The 18984-nt window shown below is 32.9% G+C and overlaps 1 protein-coding gene across 1 annotated transcript in view; it reads left to right on the top strand.

Annotated features, from left to right (window-relative positions):
- The window catches only part of LOC148273910 (inactive dipeptidyl peptidase 10-like), a gene marked incomplete at its 5' end in the record, with an annotated part of 31000 nt that extends 22708 nt beyond the window's left edge, over window positions 1-8292 (top strand). The window contains 7 exons of the mRNA XM_088237978.1: window positions 1359-1848; window positions 2897-3132; window positions 3302-3422; window positions 4777-4850; window positions 5746-5906; window positions 7020-7231; window positions 7510-8292. Of these exons, the coding sequence (XP_088094104.1) occupies window positions 1359-1848; window positions 2897-3132; window positions 3302-3422; window positions 4777-4850; window positions 5746-5906; window positions 7020-7231; window positions 7510-7653 (1438 nt within the window). The remainder of the gene's footprint in view (window positions 1-1358; window positions 1849-2896; window positions 3133-3301; window positions 3423-4776; window positions 4851-5745; window positions 5907-7019; window positions 7232-7509) is intronic.
- Window positions 8293-18984: the final 10692 nt, after the last annotated feature.

Below are 18984 nucleotides of genomic sequence, written 5' to 3'. Positions count from 1 at the left end.
TAATTATTTCTATATGTATGAATTAAGATATTTCATTTTGTAATGCACATATATATGAATAAATAAAATTTAAATTGAAAAACTGTTAAAAACTGTTTAAAAAAATAAAAAATAACTATCGACGTGCTTTCCAAATTTAGAAATGAGTTTCAAAAGTAAAACAAAATGGTAAAGGTTACAAGGCATTCGAAAGAAAAATTTCTGCCCTACAAGATATTGTGTTTGCTTTTCTTTTACATATATTATTTTATTTGATTATAAGCCTACAAAATGAAATGTCGAGTAGACGAAAGCGAGCATTTTCGACACCTCCTTCTTTTCGCGTTCAATCGTGCATCGTTCCCTTTCCGCACCTAGTGGTGCATAGGGCATTGTATTGGTACACCAATCGCAGCGCATCTTGATCATTTTTGTTACATGAATATAAGATGATCAGTCTTACGCTTCAGGTGCCAGTCCAGGGACTATGAAATATTGTAGTGTGAAAACACCCTTTTAAATAAATATTTCATATTAACCATGACGGGAATCGAACACGAGATCTTTTAATGGTTTTATACACCATGAGGCTGACTTATGTTAACACCCAATTTTAAATAAATGATTCCTCTTTCTTCTTTAACTCATGTAGTGTCCATGCGGCTCGACTGTGGAATCATCCCCAATCCACTATCAATGATGTTTCTATAGTATCTCTGTTTAAATCACATCTGAAGAAATATTCCCTTTCTCTTCCCGAAACTCTCATCCTTTTCTATTTTCTCTTTATTCTTTTTTCTCGTTGAAAACTAGTTTTGATTTTAAGTCATTTACATTCAAATATTGTTATTGCCATTTGTATTTTTGTATATCTTTAATTTTTAATTTTATTATTTTCTGTTGAAAATGTTTTGAAAGTGAAATTATAAATATAACATTATTATTTTACAGGTTGGTTGATAGATATTGCCATTTGGTAATAAGCTTGCCAATGTATTACGTACAAGAATCTAAATAAATAAATAAAATAAAAATATTCTTTTGATCCGCCGATGGCTTGTTTTGTTTGTATAGATCATAAGTATTCAAACTTATTTCTCCCACTTTGAAATGAAAAAAATTCCAGAGCCCCCAAAAAGCTTAATACAATGCAAGTTTAAGCATTTGTAGCTCCATCGCCACCCAATTGTCTCTGGGTCCTCTACCGCCCCCCCTGAAGGCTTTCAGCACCCACAAGGGGGCGCTATCGTCCCCTTTGAGAATAGAACTGGCAAAGATAAAATAACAAAACTCACTCCATAATAACTCGAATATTTTATTCAAACAAACTGTATTTTCAAACAAATATTTTATTGAAAAATATCACTCTTTTTTTTCAGATATTTCTTAGCAACTCCAGAAAAAAAGCCTGGACAAAGACATCTTTACCGCATAAAGCTTCAAGCGACCAAACCTCCCGACGACGACGGTTCTAGGACATACTACACTCAGGGGGAAAACCAGGGAACTAATCTGTGGTCTGACATGTCGACAATGCAATGCCTCACGTGTCCCACTGAGGCGGGCCTATCTCAAAACTTTACCGCAACTGTTGATGACCAACCTACCACCTCTCAACTAGACACGGATGAATCGTTTTCTACAACATCCGGAGAGATGTACGAAGATCTCAATGTCACGGATACGATGGCCACTTCTAGAGCTACTGAAGCTTCGAAAGTCACGGCTTCTATGAACGGCCAAAAGTCATACGCACATCTCAACGTAGCGGGGAAGAGAAATGGAGTCTTCTACCTGAATGAAAGCGTGCCAAATAACTGCCTTTATAACAACGTTATATTCAGTTCTAACAACCGTTACTATGTCCAGGTATGTTTTATTCAATTTCCTAATGAGTGGAAATAGTATTTAAATCCTGGGGTAAAATATGAAGCCAAGATCGCCAAAACATCATACCTAGAAGTACATAGCTGACAAAAGCAGTATTTTACAGGAGAACACTTCTTCCTCTTAATTAACCAGGATTTGAGAATCAAACTAGGTTTCAACAATTTGTTTTATTGATATTAATAAAATAATCGGGTTGTGGTCGGGTAGCTAGTGTCTTGAACTTGAACCAAAGGTCCGTGGTTCGAATCCCACTCTACCCCAACTCGATTCCGTTTTCTAATAGTGAGTTATTTACTCGTTGAAAAATGGCCCTCAAAATTAAATATTTGGGTAAATCATAAGAACGGAAATATTTCATTTAATTAAAAAAATATATATATTCTAAACCAAACTTGGTTCTCAAAATAATATATTATATTCCTTACCAATGAGGAAGTTCAGGGTTTTTTAACCCTAAAAAATAAATCCCAACAGATCGACAAGGCTATTGTATTATTTTTTCCTTCTTCTCTGACCATTTTCACTCCAATCGTAGAGCATTTGACAAGTACAAATCGTCTCCATCCAACTCCGTTCTGAGCCAGCACCTTTGCTTTATCCACTACAACCCAGCCTCGCAAAGATCTGGTGAAGATAGTGAAGATTGTACAGTCATTGGTGGTCTTCGGGGATGGCTGTGGCTTAGGAGCCGATGAAAGAGGCAAGCAAGATTGATCATCAGATGGCCACTGCGAATGCCAAATTTTCGCATTTCCGCTTATCAGAAGATGCAACTTTCAATGCTTTTAGATTTTTTTCCTTTGCACCTACTTTGTATTATTTTAATATTGTGCAAAACCCTAACTGTTCCTAACACCGTCAATTTCTGACAATCTTTATAAGACTCTAAGGTAGAGAAAGCAGGATCACAGAAACTTCTGCAGTCCTGAGTTAGTCAGCAATTTTGATTGTTACATTTCTGCCTCCAGCCAATAGGACTGCAACACCGCCAATATAAAATGACAACAGAAATAATCTTGCTTGTTAGGAATGCCTCGGTCCTGAGGCGCCTTCTGTGTACCTGGCCGAGACTCTCACCAACTCTCGGGTGGGTATTCTGCACCCCGGGGGGTTGCTGAGGGAGCGGGTGGCGGGGTTGGCTGCTCCCCAGCTACGGTCCTTCCAAGTGGAGGTCCTACACGGCTACCACGCCCAAGTGCGCCTCTACCTGCCTCCGGGGTTGAGAGAGTATGAAGAGATGCCCTTTCCACTTATATTGCAAGTGTAAGTTGATTTTTTTTACATGTAAACGAAATGAATAAAACATTTACTACTACTACCATCACATCATCGTCCTATAAGGGTAGACAGAGAAGATGGAATGTCATGTGTGTCTATTCGGACATGCATTCCTAGTTGTATAATATGATAATGTTTATATTTTTCCATTCAGTGATGCATCTCCTGGATCGCAGTTAGTCTCCGAAAAGTTCCAAGTAGACTGGGCGTGGTACCTCTCCAGTACTAAGAATTTCATTGTGGCACAGATAGACGGAAGAGGATCGGGTTTCCAGGTAAAGTTTGAGAAATTTCAAGTTAGTCTGATCATGTTTTTGTAAGACAAAGTATCACCAAATATTAAATGGTATATTTTTTGGGTAAACCTGCGAAGGGTGAAATTTTCACATATTTTTTTCTTTATTAACAAAAATAACAATTACTTTATCTAATACTTCTTTATATTTCGGATGTATTAATATGTATGATATTATGTATTGTCAAAAAAAAAAAAAATTTATGTACGGTCTCAAATGAGTTTCTTTAATAACTCCTGGGAGTATAATATGTACTTTTTGTATTATATGTTCTATTAAAAATAAAAATAAATAGTTTCAATTAATTGGGGAGATTATAATATTTTTTTATTCCTTTGAAAACTTAACTGTTGACCATGACTTGAGTGGAATTAAATATTATTTTGGTGTCTGAGTGACTTATTCATGTCAAATTCTTTTATTTTTTCTTATTAGTAAATTTGTAAGAACTTTAAATAATTTATGGAGATTAACCGTAGTGAATGTTGAGGGTTTCTTTTAAATTAATAATAATAATCATAGTTTATTAACAAAATAACAATTACTTTATCTACTACATACACACTTAGGTAATAGATTTCGCTGGATCATGTCTAGTCTGCCTAACTAGGTACAAACTGTTTTAAGGCAGACATTTTTATGCAAAATAAACAATCACATTACTACCTACTTGTTAATTTAGTATTCAGTTATACAATATTAATTTATTATTTAGGAATGTATTTTGAGTAAATTTTCCAATTTTTCTCGACGTAAACCCAGTAACCATTCTTTTACGAATTTATTCAATTGAATCCGGGTCATGGTTTTGCAATCTTTGGGAAACATATTGAATATTTTGGGACCCAGAAACCTGAAATTTCTTTGCCCGAATTCAGAGTTTGTGATAGACCCAATATGACCCATCCTCTATTTTGACTTCTGGTAGTGTGGGAGTGTTCTTTTTGGGATTTGATAGAATAATTTACTTTCACAAACTTAATTATTCTAAAAATATATAATTGCCTTATGTCTAAGATCTCAAATTCCTCAAAAAACTTGACGCTGGGATTGAATGAACTTGAATTGTTCCGACGTTTTGACTGCCATTGCAGAGGTCATCTTGGAGTATTAAAGTATTTGGTTATTGTATACTTCACCCTAAAACCACATTCCTTATCAACCAAGGTTGACAATATTAACTGTAAAATTCTACACACCTGAGTGACATAAAAATGTGTTTTATTTTTCTTAGTTTTGTTGCAAACTTTGTAGAACCTAAACAATTTTGATTTTATCATTAATTATTTATTTTATCAATGTGTTTTTTAATTTATTTTTGTGATTTTTTCAGGGAGACAACTTGAGAAAAGAAATTTATCATAGGCTCGGAACAGTAGAGGTTGAAGATCAAATTGCTGTTTTAACGTAAGTATTTTATGTTAATATTCATTTGTCGGCTAAGGCGAACCATGAGTGGTGTAGTGGTCAGCACACTTGCCTACTATGCAAGAGATCTTGGAGATCTACCTGGACTGGCACCTGAAGTGTAAGGTGTATCGTACCTTCATGTAACAAAAATTATCAAGATACGCTGCGATTAGCGTACCTACCAATGCCATTTCCTATGCATCATTAGGTGTGGAAAGGAAATGATGATGAATATTCTATTGTCTTAAAAAATATGTAATGGTGGCTGTATTTTATTTACATTTTTTTGTTTACGTTTTATTACATTTTTTATTACCGTATTTTGCGGATGATAAGATGCATCGAATCATAAGTAACGCACCCCAAAATTTAGCTATCAATTTTTAAAAGAAAAATATATTTTGGACGATAAGACGCATTGGACCATAAGACGCACTCTAATTTTTGGTTGAATTTTCTCTTTCTTATGTTATACAAAAATATTATAACTGTGCATTATTTATTATAGGAGCAAAAATTCATTAACATTTTCTTGTATACCCACGAACAGGCCATGCCTTTGTGGGATTTTTTGTGTACTATTTTTACTATTAATATGTATTTCATTGCTATGTAATTATGCTTAATTTTTTTAATACTCTGTTTTATCATTTATGTTTATTGTAAAAAAACAAAAAAATTAAAATAAAAAAAATATATATTTAAAAAAACCACTCCCCGTAGAATGCTGTTGCCGGCTCCATCAAGTAGCACGTAAAAAAAACAATAAATGTACGATGTTGCCAATTTGCCATCGATCATAGATTTCTCGAAATCGCCATTATTTCAACTCTCCTCGACCGAGACCTCCCCTACGCAATATTATATATGCTCGCTTTCTCTTTGCTTTTAGATATCTCCGAGATAATCTGAAGATTGTGGACGCCGGGAAGATTTGTGTGTGGGGTTCGGGATACGGCGGCTACGTAGCGGGAATGATGACATCACAAGACTCCGTCAACCTGACCAGGTGTTCTGTCACTGTGGCTCCCGTCGTCACATGGGCCTACCATAGTAAGTACTTGTTAACTCAACCGTCGATCACCTAACGTCAACAATATTTTGAGTATATTTGAATGTTTTTAAACAAGGTTGGATTTACTTCCCAGAGAAATAAAAAAATTGAGAGATTGCAATTTATTGCAACTGATAGGGAAACATTTATGAGAACGGTTATGAAAGTCTAGGCATTTACAGGGCTTTTGACGAGTCATGGGCTGGTTTAAATGGCCACGTTACACACTGTGTAACAGTAACAAAGAAGTTCAGTGGCTGTTTATAATTATTATTTACAAATAGACTATTAAACAAAGTTTTTTTAACATATCGTATTATTGATTTATTTATTATACGGTACAAGTGCCTTTTACAATATAAAATAGAACAATAAAATGAGTTAGTATGAAATACAACAATATTAAAACATGGGTATAAAAAGAAAAAGAAAAATATTAAGAAATATATATATACATGTATGTATGTCAGCGTACAAAAGATATGAAAAATATAAAATGAATAACCACCAGATCATTAGCGTGAGTAGCTTTTGAAAATAATTTGTTTATCGTTTCTATAGAAAATCATAAAATCTTTGAAAAGAGATGATTTGAATTCACAGAGACTCGAGTTAAAAATGTCGATATGAAAGGTACATTCGTTTCCTAGTCTGTGTACATGCGGTATAGGTGAGTGACAAAGATAGTTGGTTTGAGAAGGGTGACAATAATAAAGACTATTTGTCTAGTTCTATGTGTTGGTATATTAATGTTTATTAAATCCAGGCGTTCGTAACAATCAAATTTAGAATTAATGATTTTTTTTAAAAATATTAGGTCAGTTATTTTCCTACGATGTTAATTATCTTTTTTAAAACAGTGTAAAAGAGGTTCCTGTGTATTTATTTATTTTTTGTCTTTATACAGAATGGTGGTTCTTTATTAATTTATTTATGTACTTATTTACTAATGAACTTAGTCCATTAAAAAGGGCAAATACAAATCTTTATAATACATACAGGCACAATTGAATAAAATTCAAATAAAGAAAATTAAAGCTAAGACAAAAAAATGTAATAAATGATAAAATAGCTTTTTTGATATTGGCAATAATGTGTTTTATTTTTCCCAGATACATTCTTCACGGAGCGTTACCTCGGGTCTGGTACTCCGGCGGGCAACTACCGAGGGTACGAAGCCGCCGATATGACGAGGAGGGCGGGGAACCTGGCCGGCAGGTCCGTCCTGCTGACAACGGCGCTGGCCGATGTCACCGCACCGGCCCAGCACTCCCTGGCCCTGGCCAGGTCGCTCGTGAGGCAGGGCGTCATGTTCAGACATCAGGTATTTTAGCTATAGTCCTTAAAATATAGCTTGATTAGAATAACAGTTGTCAGTAAAAGTGACGACATAACTTTGTAGTGACGTCTAAGGAGTGGTTTATATCGACTCGCGAAAAATCACTCGTATCTGGCATGTTAATTTATTTTTTAATAAAATGCTTGACATATAAATCAACATAATTACATAAAATAATGGATGATGATTAGAATATTGTCATCTATAAAATCTGTAACTGTACAATCATCTTTAATCTTGAAAAACACTTAATTTTTTTGCAGGTTTATCCTGATGAAGATCACGAATTCAGCGGCTCTCAACTGCATCTCTATAAAAATATTGAAGCCTTCTTCGACGACTGTTTTGGACCTCTTGACCTCAACGACTGGGACCTCGGAACGAGCTTTTTCACTTTCAAACAGTGAAACGCAACAAAGACACGCGGGTGTCTTAAAGCGCGATGCAATGCGGTGTTTCCCAAGATTTTTTAACTGCGAAACATTGTCAAATATGAGAGAAGAAAGTTCAGTACACCTGTGAAAAATATTGTAGGGTAGCCTCGGATGGTACCTTTGGACATTGACTTAATTTGCCAAAAATATTTGATGTGTAAAGTAAAAACTTTTTGTTTAATTACTCACATATTTTAAACTCAGAATATTTTACTATCTTGGTGGTGGAAAGACACGAGTAAAAAATATTTGATATAAACTTAAATCTTAACTGAGATGAAGGAATAATTTTACGAGCTGTTAATGTCATTGTTATGGGTAACTTTTATGAAATCATTTTCATAATAATGGCGCTTTAACTCAAGACTCTGTAAATATTGACTTTACATTACTTCACATCATTCCAAAAGAAGCAATATTACTGATGGTTGTACTGTTAGCAGTTAATATTTTACCTAACTATCCATGTAGAGTTAATTCTATATGCATAGTTAAGTAAACCTACTGTGATTGAAATCTCAAATTAAGATTTTAAAAATACCATTAGAAATAATTGCAGAAACTTATTAAAAATTGAAGACATGCGTGGGGTAAATGTGACAAAAACAAAAAGGAATGATTGGGTGTTGTGCTTGATGAGTGCTTTTGTATGCAGTTGAATCATTGACCCTCAAGATCAACACTATGAACCGGCTAGAGGCATTCAAAATGTGGATGCATCGTAGAATGTTACACATTCCATGAGCCGATACGGTCTGCAGCGAAAATGTGCTCCAAAGAGCGAAAGACAGTTGCCGACTGATATCAAAGTTCTGAAGGTGTCCTACCCGGGGCATGTGCTTAGAGGAGATAAGTACGAAATACTGCACCTAATTTAAGACACGAGCGGAGAAAGGTGTTATGTGATGAAAACAAAAAGCAGAGATAACTGAGGTTAAAGTTTTGAACGCCAATAAAAATATTGATAAAGTAACACTTTCATTCACTCTCGAAATCGGTTTTCTGCTGCTTTTTGATGGTGTGGTTGGCTTTATGTTAAAGAGTTGTAAATAAAATCAATAAAATATATGATTTAAATCTTCGTTTATGTAAAAAAAATTGTGACATAATGTCCTTCATTAATTCATTTTTACAATTACCAAAACTGCCTCTTTTGTCATGCTTCGTGCGCCTGTTAGACATTTTATTTTTTAAAACCCTTTCATAATCCCAGATAAATACTCTAAAATTAAAACCATTTCAAAGTATGTAGTTAAATCTCAAATTTTAAAAATCTAACTTAGTGAACATTTCTAAAAACTGGAATGTTGCAATAACCTCATAAATTAATTATGTTTTGTTACCATTTTTTTCATTTACTGGCGATTAAATTTTTTTTAGAAATTATGACACTCTTCCTAACGTTCTAACTGAATAAATATGTATCATAAATTAATTGTTTTTAAATAAATGTTTATAAATTAATGAATGTATAGAAAAATATATACTTCCACTATATTGTACATTGTATTTTAAATCATTGTTGTAAATAAGAATTTTCAATTGATTATTTAATCTTTATGGCGAAAGCAAATAATGTTAAAAATATAAGATAAATTGTTTATTTTACTAACCAAATATTTTAACATGTTACAAAAGATAAAATATTTATTTGATTTCAAAAAACTTTAAAAAAGGAAACGTTGATTGGTACTGACCAATGACGACAAAACTGCTTGAAAGTTTCAAATATTCGCTGTTTTTCCGTATATGATTTTTTTTTTCCTCATATCAGTATAATGTTGCGGCCCGTGTAACTTAGCAAACATATTAACATATGTGGCCCGAAGAAAAAAAGTTGAACATGGCTGTTCTAGAACCCTCTTTATTCTTCTAGTAATCTAGTATTTTATATTATGTTCTTAGTTAAAAATGTGCATCTGTAAGACTACTCCTTTCCCCCTTATATCGTTGTATCCAATGAAAAAGGACACAATTGCAAACAACGTTGTTTGATATGACGATATGTAGGTACCTAGTTCTACAAAAACACCATTTCAATACTACATACGAGTATATTGGTCAGATTATTTAAACAATTGCTTTGAAAATAATATAATCACAAGAACTTGTCAAGAATTAGAATGATCAACTTCTCCATGTGTGAATGTCTCCTTGGAGAAGTGGAACTTTTAAGCATATCGTCGATGATGCAGCAACACTGCATAACCTGTTTTTTTTTTTAGTTCTTCTCCGTTTAGATCGGTTGATTTGTTATTGGCTAGAGGGTGATTCCTGAGGCGCTGAGTTTCAGCTGTCCTATCTCTTTGGTGGTCTTCCAAGCAGACAGAGAAAAGTTGAGATTTCATGGGCCACGGTATAGGGGATTCTGTAGCTGTCCATTCTATCGGCGTACTCTCTCCAGAATCTCCTCCTTATTCTGCTCCACCGTTTATGTCTTGGGTATCGTAAGTTTGTCTAATTTCTTGATTATGGATTCTGTCCCTTAGGCTTTTCCCTGCTATTGCCCTTAGTACTTTCATCTCTTACATTCTGAGCAAATTTTTTGTTCTCACCGTATCTGCCCTCGTCTCTACTGCATACGTCATGATTGGTCTGACACACGCTTTGTATATACGGACCTCACATACGATACATGATATTTACAAAAATATTTCACTGAAATAAATTTGCCAAAGGGACTAAGAGCCGTTAGTTTTAAATTACTGCTATTTTTAATCAAAATAACGATGGTTTTGTTAATAACTTAGCGGTATTTTTGGTAGATTAAAATTCTAAGTAATGTATTACCTGAAAGCTTTTTAAGTTCCCCCGCCAATAAAATTTATTGAGAGTTAGTGAAATTGCAGTATCACCTGAGGATATTTTATTTTCTTGTCTATTGAATGACAAATGAATGCAGACTTTTCAGCACTTTATCCTCCTCCTTTTAGCTTGCAAAAAACCATTTATGCAGTACAAACTCATCCCAAAATTTTATTATTGAACTTACTTAAATCATAACTAAAATAAAAATTTCTCAGGTGATAGAATTTTAATCATTAAGATAAACATAATACTGACAATACAATATAATTTTTTAGACAACACACATTTTAAAGTGTTTCAAAATAAATACCAGGGTTTATTGATATGCTCCACTCCTGACCTGCTTCGAGTTGACCAGCTAAGCTAATGAGTATGAGTATACTTATTCTTGTTCTTAAAGCTGGGGGTCAGTACTATACAAGCTCCGATCTGATCCGATTACTGCGATCTGTGTAGATCTATTATGATGGGTGCCTGTGAATAATTCTCGCCCTCCATGCCCAGGTCTTTAAAGAATCTGGCTACTGTATGGAAGGCGAGAATTCTCATTTTGCTAAATCTCTCCCTCCAAGCCCAGATCAGTTAAGTATCAGTCTATTAAGTAGTGGGCGAACTCTTTAACATCCTCAGGTTTAACCAGTAGTCCTCCGAGGATGAGGCTTCTTTTATGATGTAAAGCATCATATTCACATAGAATGTGTATAGGTGTTTGCTTATCTGCACTGCAGAGCCTACATCTAGAAGTTTTGGAAAGGTTCATTCTAGCAAGGTGTTTGTTCAGTCTGCAGTGCCATGTAAGGGCTTTAGCGATAACCCTCACTCGATTTCGGCTGAGCTTTATTAGGTCAAAAGCAAGAAAGAGTATGCATTATGTAACCTAATAGCGTATAAAGTACCAGTTACAACAGGCCGCTGACCACTGCAAAATTCTGCAAGTGCTGTTTTATCAGGACAACGCTCTCCAGCACACTGGCGTCAGTGTCAATGGCAGCTATTCATGAAGCTGAGTTTGAAATCTCATGATTATTCCCAAAACTCAAGGAACATTTGCCTGGAAATATTTTTTTTACGACAATGAGTCTTTGAAATAGGTCAGGGTTGGAGCATATCTTCCCTTGAATGTGTTTTTTTCTGTTTCCACAGATGTAATATTATTCTTTTAAGTTTCCCACATAGTATGTCATTTCTTTTTGAAAAATCAGCTAGAAACTGATCCTGTCACAATACACGTATTGTTCTGAGTTGAAATAACTATTGTATTTTGTGTTTGTATCGGGACTTATTGTTTCCAAAAGTTTGTAAATAAAATAACTGTAATAAATTTTTATCGCTGTAAAGTCAAATCTATCAGTAATTTCTTACTTTAAATATAAGCTACGGTGATTATAGTTTATTCTAAAAGTAATATTTAAAATATTGGTATGAAAGTAACACCAAAACTATCTTAAAAATATATCTAAGCTTAATAATAAATTCTACTGTGCTCGGTGTGATATTTTAGTTCAAATTTACTTGACAAGAATAGTAGTTTCATATTTATTTAATTCACTATTTTTTTTATATAAGATTCAATCAAGAACAGGTGAGGTACATTTTTGCCAAGGAAAATATTTTCTGTATAATCATTATTGTTGAAAATAATTTTATTAAATGGAAATCAGTTCCGAAATAAACAAATAAATTCTCTATCGTTTCATAGCACACTTGTGTGCTACATCGATCTTCATATTCTTAATCAATTTCCCAAATCATATTTTTTTATGTTTTTATCTCACGTAATAACGCGCTACCCACATAAAACAAAAGTGTTACTAATTTTTGCTTAGTGACAAATTCACTTTGCTGGCGGCCATTATTGTTTGGTTTGACAACAGACGTGTAACGGTTGCTTTCGTGGGTATGCTTGGCTTTACTGCTAAATAACGTGGAAATTTCTTTATAAAAGAAGAATTATAAATTGGAATAACCTAACACCGAAAAATTAAATAATTAGGAATATATATATACTGGTTATGATGCTCTGATAAGAGCAGATATTTAAAACACTACTACTACTACTACTACTACTACCATTACGCCATTTCCCTGTAGGGGTAGGCAGAGAGAATGGACCGCCACACACACGTCTACCCTGGCATACATTTCTAGATTCTTCCACATTCATACATCTTGTCATACATGCCCTTAGGTTCTGCCTGCTTTTGACATGACCAGACTTAAGATTTTGGTTTATCTGATCATGCCACGTCTTCCTTGGTCGTCCTCGTCTCATATAACCGTTCATTTTCGCCATGTATACTTGTTTTACCATTCTTTCGTCGTCCATTCGTTTTACATGACCAAACCATCTCAGAGACCCTTTCTTAATCTTATCAATTATACCCGACTCAGATTTACACTCTCGCCTGATTTCATCATTCGTAACCCTGTCATGCATTAATTTCCCACACATTCGTCTAAGAGATCGCATTTCAACCGCGTTCACTCGGCTTTTATCCTTCCTCTGCCAGTTCCATGTTTCACATCCATACATATAAGTGTTGGGACTAATACTCCGTTATGCACTGCCAGTTTAGCTTCAATTGACATATGTTTATCAGCAATTACTGTGCTTAGTGCGCCGTTCATTTTGTTGCCCGCATTTACTCTCCTTTCAAAATACAACAATAAAATAAACAGGTATTTGTCTATTGTTCGCATTCGAAGAACGACGAACAAACACCAATCCATATTATAAAAAACACAATCAGGAAATGTCGGCATTCTGCTTACTAATCATATAATAAAAATGTGTAAAAAGAAGACAGATATAATTTGTCAACTCATTGACTAAACAAATCATCTCACGAACAAGCTTTCATGTTTCTCGTAAAAGCTGTGAAAGAGTATGCGTAAATGTACGTAAGTACGTAAATGAAATGACAGCTTATTTTATTTATATGTGTGTGTGTGTAATTTGGAGCATCAAGATATGGAGCTTCAAGAAGCATTTACATAAAATACTCTGATGAAATAATCGAGTAAAACTGCCTTCCTGCATAAAGGGTGTAAATAATAACATTTTGAGATTCCATGTGTTCGTGAATATCTACACTGCAGTTATCAAAACTCAACCGGGAAGCACCATAACATTACCGCATTCCTTCCGTGTCACGAACGTAGACCCCGACAGTTCTTACATGTGCATAGATATATATAACATTTACACATGCATGCATCTGTTTTATGTACTTTGTAACCAAACTGACAAAGTACCTGTAGATTAGTTATGCCTCACACATCACATATGCGTTTAGTAAAAATAATTTCTTACCATAAAAATAACCAACTGTACCTGTATTTAAAACGAAATCTAGACTTATATTATAGGGAAATATCACATACTACAAACACTGATAAAAACATGTGAAAATTGAATTTACAGAATCAATATGGATATTGGTGGAGAAATGTTTTCATTTGTGTTTTTTAAAATAAATCTGTTAAAAAATGTCTTCACAAAAATGCGACATGCTTGGGCTTGACACCTTGACAATTATGACGATGTTCTATTCAAATGGTCACAAAAAAATTTAACATTTAACTGAATCGTGACTTATTAGGGGCGTGGCCAATGCAATGAACTGTTTTTGCAAGAATTCAAATTGTTTTTTTTTACTCTACAGTGTTTCATGCTCTTATTAATTTAAAATTGTTAAAAAAAGTGATATTTCCCCCTAGTCTTTTAAGTTAAAGCATTGTACAGAGCTGTTATTAAATTGTTTTGTGTAATTTCTATCAATCTTTCCACAATCAAACTGTTTTCCTTTAGTATTTCCTCGTAAATGAATTATATTTTTTAAGCTAATTACACTTCTGTATTAACTTTATAAATGTTCTTAAATAAATGTGCCTGTTAGAAATATAATTTCACCTTTGTAAAATATTCCAATCGTAGTATTAGTTGACTTCATTGATAAGCACCGCATTTTATAAGTGTAATAATTAACTAATTTAAGCTCAATATTATGTAATAGCTAGATTGTTGTAAAAACTTTGGTGTACATACTATAAAATATCATCTAATCTTGTATTCAGGTAATTTATACGTAAAATCAAATGACATATCTTGTGTTCGACATTCCATGTCGTTAACTTAGCAAATAATTAGTTTGAATGCAAACTTGATAGAAGTTTTTCAAAGTCTGTCTTCTACTAGGGGCACATAAAGGTACTTATATTTTTGGTTTAATTGTTATCAAATTCTATTTCAACTTACCGGGGGCGATTACAAATGCTATCTTCATTCATCGGTGTGTATCAAGACACAGTATACTTAACTTTTCAACCTTGGTATTACGAAACTGGCTCTACCTAAACATATTGATACATGATTTAAGGGAGACATATGAAGGCTATCGGCGAAAAAAATGAGATGGAAATATAATTTTTTTTGTAGTGGTAACATTTCTCCTGAAGTGTTGCTATTGCGCCCTTACAGCGCATGCGCATTGTCATCTCAAATCGTAGAATGATCTGGAGGCATGCATTGTAACTACCTCAAATTTTCAAATCTTGACCGCACAGTGCTGTCACTGCTGTATTGACAGTCAAAATTTATTCCGCGCTCAATGTCAAATTAAAGTTTACTTATTTCTTTATCGTATTTTGAAAAGACTTCTGTGACGAAAAGAATCATCATCATCATCATTCCCTTTCCGCACCTAATGGTGCATAGGGCACTGGATTGGTACACCAATCTCAGCATATCTCGATCAATTTTGTTACATGAAGGTAAGGAGATCAGTCTTACGCTTCAGGTACCAGTCCAGGGACTATGAAAATATTCTAGTGTGAAAAAACCATTTTAAATAATTATTTCATATCAACCATGTCAGACCTCTTGCACGGTAGACAAACGTACTGACCATTACACCACGAGGCCGACACCACGAAAAGAAACAAAAAAAAAATAAACCACCTCAAAATTATTTCAAATTAGAAGAAATCGCAATCAAAGAAAAAAGTGCTCATATGATGAAAATGAAAAGAAACCACCTCAAAATTATTTAAAATTTGAATAAATCGCAGTCTAAGAAAAAAGTGCTCATTAGAACATGATTTTTGTAACTTCCAGTGAGTATATTAATTTTTAGGTAGGTTATGGGTGCCCTTGATACATATTTATGCACTTAAGGTGATTCTAAACGAAAATATGAAACTAACTATTCATAGATGGCGATTTTATAATATTTCATTAAAAAATGAAATTTTTACCTTTCTTTTCAATGGAAATTTTACAAAACTTGGTTTGCGGAAACATGACACCATATTGATTGTAACAAATACCATAACAATATAATTTAGGCCCTTTTTACAAAATGGTGTACAAAACAAAAAATATCTTATCTTATCTCGATAACTTATCAAAACTTGAAGATACAGGGTCGATAGTGTATCTTTGTGATCGCTCGGGAGAATTTATCTTCAACAAAACTGTCATAGTGAAGGTATGGTTTCCGTAATCTTCTGATTGTGATCGCCCCCAGTAGTGTAGATTAATAAACATACTTAAATTCAAATTCAGTAGCTTGTGCTCTAAATACGTGTACTAATGTGTTTAATCGAATTTGTTACAAAAATCAATGAAGTTAACTAAATAAATCTCTAAATGATGCTTATGATTACTTTAAATTGATTTACTAAATTAATTAGCTTTGTTATATAAGGAGAAATAAAACGTTATTTGTAAATTATAAATGTATAAAGTGTCGTTACATTTGTGTTATGCTATAGTTAAATTGATTCCTGTATGTCTCGGTATATATAATGTATATTAGATTATTGATATAAAGATGTTTTCAATGTTAATCAAGTGTTTATTATTTTACTGCCCATTTAATTACAAAGGAAAATGGGCAGATTTACCCCACCCCTCAACAGTAATAATTGGTTCACACACCAATGTTTTGAGTATGTCCAAATGCTTGTAGACAGGCTGGATTTCGTCTCTAGGGAGTGATTGAGATCTCTAAATTTGTTGCTACAGAGGGAAAACATTTTTGAGACTTCCATATTCCCTTCTCCCTAAGGAGGAAATCCAGCCTGTCTACAAACATTTGGACATACTCAAAACAATTTTAATTAAACTAACTGGCATGAGAAGAAGTATAAAAATTGGAAAACGATTTTCAGGCATTGACAAGAAGATAAATTGTTTCAACCGGATGAATCTCACCCACAAGATAAAGGTTTCAGCTCTTTTACTTCATAAAGCCAAATGATGCAAGATTTGAGGAAATGTGGATGAGAATGGTGAATGTCACACAGTGCGTAAAGTGGCCACTTGAAGAAGTTAGTATTAAAACTACATTTCACCACTCAAAAAAGTAGATAACTCATCAAATTACAATTTTTTAGTTCCATTATTTTATTGAGATTATTGTATTTTTATATATTATTAATTTTCTTTAGACATCTTTGGTAATAAATATACTGTATTTTATATTAAACTAAAAAAGAAATGCTGTCTTCCTCAGAACAGGTATTTACTATACCTAGTGAGTGAATAGACAGTGCTTACTATGTTTGATTATGTTTTAATTTTGCTTATTTGTATATCTTTTTACCTTCTTTACTGTTTGCAAATAGAATATATTAATACTATGCTAATAATAAGCCGATTTTTTACACTGAGCTGAACTGAAATCAGCCAATGACAGGTCACAAGCCCCTGTAAATGCCTAGACTTCCATATTCCCTACTCAAAAATGTTTTCCCTCTCTGTTGCAACAAATTCAGTAATGCACCACTAAAAATAATTTTTTTTAAAGGGAACATTTGTTACTATGATGGCTCATGTTAATTACCCTTATGATTCTGAGATAATTATACACAAAAAAATATAAATGCAATATAATTTATCATATTTAAAATGATATACGTATATCAAAACATATATCTCCATGAGGAAGTTCAGTGACTTAAAAAAAAACAATTTCATTTTGATAGAACAATGATGCGTGAGATTTTCTTCAGCTTTACATGAGAGCGGTTTAATTTTTTTTTTACACTTTATGTCACAACTTGAGAAGTACAAAAGTACATCATTTGATACTTGGGTATCTATGGATACCTGGAATATATTATAACCTTTGGCTAAAACACAAAAATAGTTGGGAAGTGAAAAAGCCAATAAAAAACTAATAAGAAGAAGATCAAATATAAAAGAAAAATACATCACAATAACGAATGTTCTCCTTAAATGCTCATCACTGTTATGTATTTTCAGTTGGTCATTAATAACTATTACAATATGTTAACTATTACAGTTTGTCCAAATGTTTGAAGACAAAGATGGTGAATGGTAATTAAACCTTTAGTATGATTATTATATGAAACAGTAACATTATGATTTTCTTGTCATATTAATACTTTAAAATAGTTTTATTATTAAAAATATTATATTTATATTTTTATTATTAAATTAGATTTTTTTACATTTATTTTTTAATTTTTTCAAACTTCTACTGAATGTGTTATATAATTTTTGTTTCTTAATCTGGGATAAAAAGAAGCGTTTGTTTTGAAAAGAATTAAACTAAATTGCATATTTGTCGGCCTAGTGGTGTAATGGTCAGCGCGTTAGCCTGCCATGCAAGAGGTCTCAGGTTCGATTCCGGGCATGGTTGATGTGAAATATTTATTTAAAAGGTCGTTTTCACACTAGAATACTTCATAGTCTCTGGACTGGTACCTTAAGCGTAAGACTGATCATCTTACCTTCATGTAACAAAAATGATCAAGATACGCTGCGATTGGTGTACCAATGCAGTGCCCTATGCACTATTAGGTGCGGAAAGGGAACGAAGATGACGATTATGAAAGTGCATATATAAATTTGTTGCAACAGAGAAGGAAAACATTTTTGAAAAGAGAATATGAAAGTCTAGGCAATCCAGCCTGTCTGCAAACATTTAGATATACTCAAAACATTGTTAAAGTGCATATTATATGTTTTGTAAAAGGCAATTTTGCCATATATATTAATAAAATATTTTTTTTTTAAATTATGAGATGATTATGAGTTATTCATACTATAAGAATTTGTATTTTTATCTCTTTTAAATCCAAATACGTATTTTTAGTAAACGAAACGAAAATATATTGGAACACATGTATTTTCTTTTCTCTCAAAAAAATTAAATAGTATTTTTTACTAAATAATTTTATTTATAATATTATAAATTCAATCTTAAATTTAACACATATTTTATAATAATATCACCTCTACAAACCCTGAATATCTTATATCTACAAGTAATAATTAAACAGAATAAATATTATATTATATCAATAAAATGTTGATACATTTTTAACTTTATCCACTTCTATATTATCAGGACTGATCTCCACAGATTTCTTGCCTAAGAGTAGTTATAGAATAAAGGAATAATGATGGTTCATCAGTTACCTGTTTTTTTCTCGTTGTAGGGAATCAATACAATTAATTGTATT

The sequence above is a fragment of the Micrasema longulum genome, unplaced genomic scaffold (genome assembly GCF_059751315.1).
Source record: "Micrasema longulum isolate JH-2025_06_02 unplaced genomic scaffold, ASM5975131v1 h1tg001806l, whole genome shotgun sequence".
Taxonomy (NCBI): Eukaryota; Metazoa; Arthropoda; class Insecta; order Trichoptera; family Brachycentridae; genus Micrasema; species Micrasema longulum.
This window is presented reverse-complemented; position numbering and strand designations above follow the sequence as displayed.